This window comes from Lycium barbarum, chromosome 8 (assembly GCF_019175385.1).
Source record: "Lycium barbarum isolate Lr01 chromosome 8, ASM1917538v2, whole genome shotgun sequence".
Classification (NCBI taxonomy): Eukaryota; Viridiplantae; Streptophyta; class Magnoliopsida; order Solanales; family Solanaceae; genus Lycium; species Lycium barbarum.
Genome location: NC_083344.1, coordinates 132,775,886 through 132,783,985, shown reverse-complemented (window position 1 = coordinate 132,783,985; position 8,100 = coordinate 132,775,886). Strand labels below are relative to the sequence as shown.

General features: G+C 36.4%; 2 protein-coding genes across 2 annotated transcripts; one reads left to right on the top strand and one right to left on the bottom strand.

Annotated features, from left to right (window-relative positions):
- The first annotated feature begins 394 nt into the window (after positions 1-394).
- On the top strand, positions 395-3,072 carry LOC132607580 (cytochrome P450 CYP94D108). The gene is made up of 2 exons (XM_060321610.1): positions 395-924; positions 1,866-3,072. Exons 1-2 carry the CDS (start codon positions 469-471, stop codon positions 2,922-2,924), a joined length of 1,515 nt encoding a protein of 504 aa, XP_060177593.1. The 5' UTR covers positions 395-468; the 3' UTR covers positions 2,925-3,072.
- Positions 3,073-4,326: 1,254 nt separating this feature from the next.
- On the bottom strand, positions 4,327-8,100 carry LOC132607579 (bZIP transcription factor 17-like). Its single transcript, XM_060321608.1, has 3 exons — positions 7,410-8,100; positions 5,372-6,904; positions 4,327-4,964 (listed from the first exon to the last, which is right to left on the bottom strand). Exons 1-3 carry the CDS (start codon positions 7,885-7,887, stop codon positions 4,534-4,536), a joined length of 2,442 nt encoding a protein of 813 aa, XP_060177591.1. The 5' UTR covers positions 7,888-8,100; the 3' UTR covers positions 4,327-4,533.

Below are 8,100 nucleotides of genomic sequence, written 5' to 3'. Positions count from 1 at the left end.
TCAGTTTTCGAGAGTCAACCTCTTAATTTTTATCATGGATTCGGACATAAAAAATTTAAATTTATTGAAATAAAATTTACATATTTGAAAACTTCGTAAAAAGTATCATAAGTTACAATAATTAACAATTCAAAATATTTTAAAGACATATAAAAAAAAATGTGTCAAAGAAAAACTCGTTGGAATTTTAAAATCTGAAAAGCGTCACATAAATTGAACGGAAAAAATATTATCAGTGTCAGCATTTTGCTATGATAGTCAAAAAAATATCCGGATAAACCATGTCGTATTCCTTAATTTGAAACAAGCAATCCTTAAGCAATACTTTTTAATAAAAATAAATAAATTAAGAGTCACGAGCATATTGAACAACTCAAAAAAAAAAAACATTTTTCTTCACTTTACACTTATACTGGTCCATATCCCATCATTTTCGTCCTCTTCCATCCCTTTAGAAAATTCTCAACCATGGATTTTTTCTCCCTTCAAACGCTCATCTTCACCATCTTCATATCTCTTTTCATCTACTATTTCTTACTATTTCTCAATAAAAAAAATGCCAAGAAACCTGGTTTCAAAATCTATCCACTTGTTGGAGCATTACCAGAGTTTCTACTTAACCGTCACCGTTTTCTTGAATGGACTACTGACGTATTATCTACTTGTCCTACTAACACTGCCGTGTTCTACCGTCCTGGAAATGTTCATGGTGTTATGACGGCAAATCCACTTAATGTTGAACATATGTTGAAGACAAATTTTGAGAATTTTCCTAAAGGACAAAGATTTTATACTAGGCTTGAAGATTTTCTTGGTGATGGTATCTTTAATGTTGATGGTGAAATTTGGAGAATACAAAGGAAATCTGCTAGTTATGAATTTAGTACGAGATCTCTAAGGAATTTTGTCATGGAAACTGCACAGGTAATGTTGATGTGTCACCCTTTACTCTAAATCTTTTATTTCAGATTTAAGTTAAATACAATGATAGTGGAGTTTAACCTATGATAATAGTTACATATAGGGAAAGATAGCTTAAGTTATGATGTTAGGTTAGTTATCATTTTAATTAAGTTATTGTTGATAAAAAGGATTTACTGGTAATTACTTCCTACTTGACATGGTTGTGTAAATACTTTCCATCGTCAATACATAATACTTGAACTCAAAATTTAATAGTTCAGAGATGAGATACTTCAATTTAGGAAAAATCTTAAAATACTCATAGTACAATGATAGGTAATTTTAAATAATAGTCAAAAACATACATAAGGTAAATTTCTACCTTTTAGGATGTATTTTGGCACGTGAAATCCACTCAGTCCATATTAGAGCTATTAGAGCTCCATTAAAAGTACCATGGAATTTGCTAATAGCAAGGATATGAATGATCTCAAAATACAATGCAAGGATATGAATAATCATAAAGTATAATGAAGTGTAAAATTAGCACATTTGATATTGTAAACGAGTAAATTTAGACCAATATTCTTCCCTTTTATTTGCTATTTAACTATAACACGTGATTTTTGTTACCACCAAAGGTTATAGTAGGGTGGTAAGCATATCTCTATTCTTAATCAGAAGTTTTGAATTTGAATCCTAGAAATGAAATCGCTTTTGATAGAGAAAATTTTACATCTCAAATTGGGACTTTCTAGTACAATCCGGATTAGTTGGGCCTTAAAGTGAGTATGGGACACAGGAGAATTCTTTTTAAATAAAAACTAGACTTGAAGTGGGTCTACTACTTCTATTTGATTATAGGTGATGGTATATGTGTTTTGATATTATATAGGATTCGTCCCTTCATTTATGTTAAGCACGAGAAGAAATGCTTTTATTTACTTAATTATGTATAACAGGTGGAAATACATACACGATTGATTCCAATTCTTGAAGAAGCAGGCAAAATGGATAGAATTATTGACATTCAAGACATCTTAGAAAGATTTGCATTTGATAACATCATCAAGCTTGCATTCAATGTGGATCCAAATTGTTTAGGAGGAGCTGAAAGTGAATTCATGCAAGCTTTCGAAATTGCAACAACTCTAAGTTCGGGTAGGTTCATGTATGCTATTCCCTTCCTTTACAGAATCAAGAAAATCTTGAACATTGGATCAGAGAAAAAGCTACAAAAATCAATCAAGATTGTACATGAATTCGCGGATAAGATAATAAATTCAAGATTGGAAGAGCGAGCTGAGAAGAAAGATGAAGACTTGTTATCAAGGTTCATGGGGGATACTAATCAATTCTCAGCTAAATTCTTGAGGGACATAGTCATCAGTTTCATCCTAGCTGGTCGAGACACAACATCAGCGGCTCTAACTTGGTTCTTTTGGATATTGTCTTCAAGGAAAGATATAGGGGAAAAAATACTAGATGAATTAGTTCAAATTCGTCGAAGAAATGGGAAAAAGACTGGTGAAGCTTATAATTTCGATGATTTAAGAGAAATGCAGTATTTACATGCAGCTATTTCAGAAGCGATGAGGCTATATCCACCAGTACCAGTTGATACAAGGTCTTGTTTGAAAGATGAAATTTTACCAGATGGAACTTTTATTGGAAAAGATTGGTTTATGAGTTATCAAACTTATAGCATGGGAAGAATGGAGAACATTTGGGGGAAAGATTGTGGTGAGTATAAACCAGAAAGATGGCTTGATGAAAGTGGAGTTTATAAGCAAGAAAGTCCATTTAAATTTCCAGTGTTTCATGCTGGACCAAGAATGTGTCTTGGAAAAGATATGGCTTATATTCAGATGAAGTCAATTGCAGCTTCTGTGTTAGAAAAGTTTGAATTTGATGTTCAGTTGGAGAAGGGGAAGTGTCCTGATTATGTGTTATCTTTGACTCTAAGAATGAAAGGAGGTTTGCCTGTGAAGGTAAAAGAAAGATGTATGACCAATGGTTAATTTTGGGGTTTCGGGTTTTGGGTTTCAATTCACCAGTATAGCAAATATTATTTTGGTGATATAATGTCTAATGCATTAAGATACTGTGGTTAGTTTCATGATGTATATATATCTTGCTTTTCTTTGAAAGTAAGGAAAGTTTTGGTTACGTTTATGGTACTTTGCTTCATATACAAGTTGTTGCGACAAACTTGCATATTGTTTTATTAATAATGAAGATACACAATCAGTAAGTTTTAGAACTTACAAGAAGCTTCAAGAATCAATTATATAGTATATAATATGTGGACCAGATCAATACCAATGAAGTATTGACAGGGAATAAAAAGAAATGTTAGGTGCTAAACACTTGCAAGAAAGTCTTTGGTGATAGAAAGTTGACCACGTCAACAATTGTTTTCTGGTTATTTGCTAATGAGAAAGAATTGGTAAATGCATTTTTCATTTTTTATAGCAACTAAATAAGTTGGTGATACCATGTGATTTCATTTCTAATACGAACAGCATTTTAAATATATCTTAAATGGTGGAAAGTTCTTTAATGAAACAACCTAGGTTGATCAAATTGAAACATCGGATAATGTCGTATACGGCTGTGACTCCCATGTGTTCATAATATCGAATGATTGCTATACACAATTGAAGTAGGCAACCTAACTCAACAAAGATCTTTCAAGCATTTAAGTGAATGACAACCATAAATATGCTTGAGTAGTGACCGGCAATTAAGGTGTAACAAGTTATGCCAAAACAGTCGAGAACAGGTGTCCCAGAACAGGTCCAAAGTATCATCACAATCACTACCGGCAATTAAGGTGTAACAAGTTATGCCAAAACAGTCGAGAACAGGTGTCCCAGAACAGGTCCAAAGTATCATCACAATCTAAGCTCCTGCTTGAAATTTAAAATTTGAAAATTTGAGTTTTTTGAAGTTGTAATTTTTGAAACTTGAGAATTTTTAGATGAATTTTCAAAATCTTATCCAAAATCTATGCCAAACAAATAGTTGAAACTGGATCCAAAATCTATGGCCAACCGCTAGCTAGGGTGCCATGGATATGTAAGGTGGGAGCTTCGTCTATCGATGAACAGCGGATTGACGGAGGTCTTGGCATTGTTTTGTTTTTCTCCATTTTGGATCCAAAAGACCTTTTATTGGCTGCTCCCCAATTGAGCACGCACCTCCAGTTAAGTGCTATAACAGCAACAGTGCTAAAATCGATCACAAGAAGGGATATTGGTTAGTGGGGTAGAGGCACGCCCGCAAAGTTAGGGTGTACAAATGACTTTTCAGTACTAGTTTAGAGGGCAACTAATGCATTTTCCCAAAAGCATAATATACATGAAAATGAATATGCATACATCCACATAGAACTTAAAGGAGCGTTGGCTTTCATCTATAGATAATTAAGGAGCGATAATGAATTATTGCAGAAACACATTACACATAAAGACGAAGACCAGCACCCTCCATAAGTTAATGATAGCTGTTTATAGTAATACTTACTATTACATATTGAAGTTATGTGAACAGTGAGGACTATTACATCTTATGCTATCTACAAAATTGGTCATCAATGATGCTTCTGCTACATGAATACTCCATTCTTCAGGTAGTCACCAGAGGAGCAGATCCTTTAAATGGAAGCATGCAAGAATAGGTGACATACTTGACACTGTCGATCAGCACAACAACGAATATCCGAGAGAGGGACTTGGGACCCATCATGCCATCACCGTCACCATCACCTGCCTCTCTCGGATCAACGAGAACAGATACAACCATGGAAGAAAGTGACTTGTTTCCACTTAAGTTCTCTTGCTTTCCAGTTTGTTCTTTCGAAATGTTGTGAGACGAACTAGAAAGGGAAACGGAAGGACCATTGAGGATCCTTCTATTTCTGTGGACACGCGTGTCATTCTGCCTTTCTTCTATAGATAAGTTTCTCGCATTAGTAGCAGGAACTATGCCTCCTGGAGCAGAAGATGACACATCGAACTGGAATACTTCTGTACACATGCCTGAACTCAACAAAGGTCCTGCCCAAATGAACACAAAAAATGAATTAAAAGACTGGAAAGCAGAAGGCTTCTCAAACCATAAAATTTGCTACAACATGTACCCTTGAGGGTCATACAGCGAGGTCAGATATAGAATTAAGGAAAGCACTGCACAAGAAAAAAGTCATTCCTAGCAACTTAAATGCCTAAATTCTCATGGCAAACATGTGAAAGAGAGGCCACCCATAACCAGATTTGCCTCCGTAGAAACTTGTTTAGAGTGTAATTGCCAGAGGATTACATTTCTATCAAGAATAACAGATTTAAACTAAAAAAGGAAAAAAGAAAAGCATAACATGAGTTAAATGATAAGAGGTCCTTAAACCGCTCACACATACCACAAAGATAAAAATTAATAGAGTAAGTCTAGATTGAACAGCACTAACCAGCAACACCTTCAAGGAACCACTGCTGCATAGTTGACTTTGCATTCTCCTTCTCCCCAGATCCAAGAGCCCGTTGTCCTCGATAAAGGCGAGGATGGCTTCCTGGGATAGCAGGGGCTAAATCTCCAGGAACAGCAAGGCCTGTCTCTTTATTGTTCTTATCAGCACTTCCATGAGATGCCATGGCTTTCTCACTTGCCAATACAGACTGAATTATCAAGTTCCCGTCAATCTTAACGAGTTTATCATTCCTCGGGACATACAAAGACGCTGCTAGAGGGTCGCTGCCATTGCCCACGTGAACAAACTCATCTGCAGCCTTATTAATATTTTGCTGATTGCTTTCAACCCGACCCCCCGGCCCACAATGTGAGCTATAATCTTTTCCACCGTATTTCCCAGAATAACCACTCCCATTCACAGGCCCGTCAACAGACAAGACTCTTCCATGATGTTTTTCGTAAAATCCACTCCCAAAAGAATCTCCACTCAAAAACGGTTCCCTTGTTCCCCCATATCTCACATTCAACAAAGGAACCAACCCACCAAAGAGCAGCATGAAGAACAACACGCCAAGGAAACTAATACTCGCGACCTTCTTAGTTTTCACCTCACTCTTCTTTTTCTCCACTTTCTTGCTACTTTTTGGTGTGGCCACTGCAGACTGTGGTTTCAACTTTGGAATGGGAACCAATGGCACTTGTGATCCTTGTGGCTTCATCATATAAGGTGGTGCATACGGCATCCACGGATACATCACAGGAGTCTGGGGATACATCCCAGGGGGTGGTGGCACTTGCGGAGGTACACCACTACCTCCCATCTGTCCCCTTAGAGTTGCATTTTCCGCCATCATATATGATATCTTAGCATTCAGATCTTGAATTGTAGAATGCATCATTCTAACTTTATCCTCTAATTCCTCAACATAGTGCTTCTTTCTTTGCCTTGACAATTGAGCACTTTCCCTATTCCTAATCAATCTAGCTATCTTCTTTTCGTCTTCATCGTTATTAACATTATCACTCAACGAAAAATTAGGCGATTTTTGGAGTTTGCTTACGGTATTCGAATCTTCACTAACCTTTTTCCTTTTCAACAGGGAGCTAGAGGTAGAGTTACATATATTAGCATTCACACCATCTAATTTAAACTTCTGTTCCACAACTCCACTTTTTATCGAATTATTTCCTAAATTCGGAGAAGAATGTACCGATTTGTTCGAATCTGATAGATAATTCAGCCCTTCTGAGAGATTTGAACCACAATTCCCCGAACCCTGCGACTCCGGTGAATGATAATTCAAAACCTTAGCATCACTCAAACCTTTGTTATCACTCCTAGACTCCAAAGAACCCTCATGGTTGGATCCATTGGACTCGGGTGATGGCACGTTCAAGTACCCGGATACATCGCCAGAAACCTGGTCCAACAACGGTGACACACCAATCGAAACTCCCGAGCTGTTCGAACTCTGACGAAGCTCCGGTGACGACGTGTCCATTACCATAACACCTCCATCTGCCTGATTACCTGCAAATAAAGGAGGCAAAATTAGCCCATAAAATCATAGCCTGCCTAAGTTTGAGCTGGTTAGTGACCCGCCCATTTATTAGCTCAGCCCATTTCAGCTCAAATTGATCCATGAGAAATCTTGTCAAAATATTTTTCAAAAAGACATTTCTTTTATTTGACATGTTATATACAACCATAATAATGAAAAGTAATACTAACTTTATTAGGTACTAGTAAAACATTATAAAAAGAACAAATAAAGCAATTAAAACTTAGTAAGAATTGAGTGGGTTGGATTTTGACCCGCTTTTTAGCCCAATTCAGCTCAAATTGATCCCTGAGAAATCTTGCCAAAATATTTTCAAATAGGCATTTTTTTATTTGATATGTCATCTATACCCATAATAAAGAAAAATAACAATTTTATTAGGTATTAAAAAATTATAAAAGAACAAAAACAGCAATTAAAACTCACTAAGAATTGAGGGCAGGCTGGGTTTTGACCAACTATTTAGCACATTACCTGCAAAATTGCTCAATTCCGCTGATGATGACTTGAGATCTCTAGAAGAATTGTCAAAATCCCCAATTAATTGACAATTAGGGTTTATCTGACCCGAATTTGAACCCGGAGGTAAAATCCCCTTCGAATCATCAAAATCCCCAATCGATTGACTCGCAGGTTGACCTAACCAATTCGGGTCCTTCTGATCGGGGTCAGAACCCTGATCCGACCCGACACAATCGGCCAGGTAATTAGGGTTAAGAAAGGCATCATCATCATCAGTATTAGGAGGATTAAGGAAGAAATCATCGAAAGACAAATCAAAATCAAGGTCATCAAGCATGAAATCATGTTGTTGGAATTCCATTGGAAAATCTTGATCTGGTGCGTTCATGTGTTGGGTAAAATAGGTAGGGTCGAGTGGTGGTACAGGAAGACCGTCAAACTCGTCTCCGGTAACATTCAGTGGATGGGCAGGTATCGAATCATCACCCATGTTTTGGAATATTTTCTAGAGAGAGATGAAACTGAGATTTTGTTATTAATAACTATAGAGAGAAAAAGAGACTAGAGAGAGAGATTGATGAAGAGTGGATTATACGCCCATGACTATATTGATTTTTCTTTTTAAGGGAAAAAAGTTGTTATTGTATTTGGATTAGATGATGTTTCCTCCATGTTTCCTATAACAGAAAACTTTATTGCAAGT

What these genes read in the sequence shown, in the direction of transcription:
- LOC132607579 (XM_060321608.1), bottom strand. Translation starts at nt 7,887, where the DNA reads ATGGGTGATGATTCGATACCTGCCCATCCACTGAATGTTACCGGAGAC. An exon ending in GGAATTGAGCAATTTTGCAG is followed by an intron (nt 6,905 to 7,409) that starts GTAATGTGCTAA and finishes CTTTATTTGCAG; the next exon opens with GTAATCAGGCAGATGGAGGT. An exon ending in GTTCCTTGAAGGTGTTGCTG is followed by an intron (nt 4,965 to 5,371) that starts GTTAGTGCTGTT and finishes TCATTTGGGCAG; the next exon opens with GACCTTTGTTGAGTTCAGGC.
- LOC132607580 (XM_060321610.1), top strand. Translation starts at nt 469, where the DNA reads ATGGATTTTTTCTCCCTTCAAACGCTCATCTTCACCATCTTCATATCT. An exon ending in TTGTCATGGAAACTGCACAG is followed by an intron (nt 925 to 1,865) that starts GTAATGTTGATG and finishes TATGTATAACAG; the next exon opens with GTGGAAATACATACACGATT.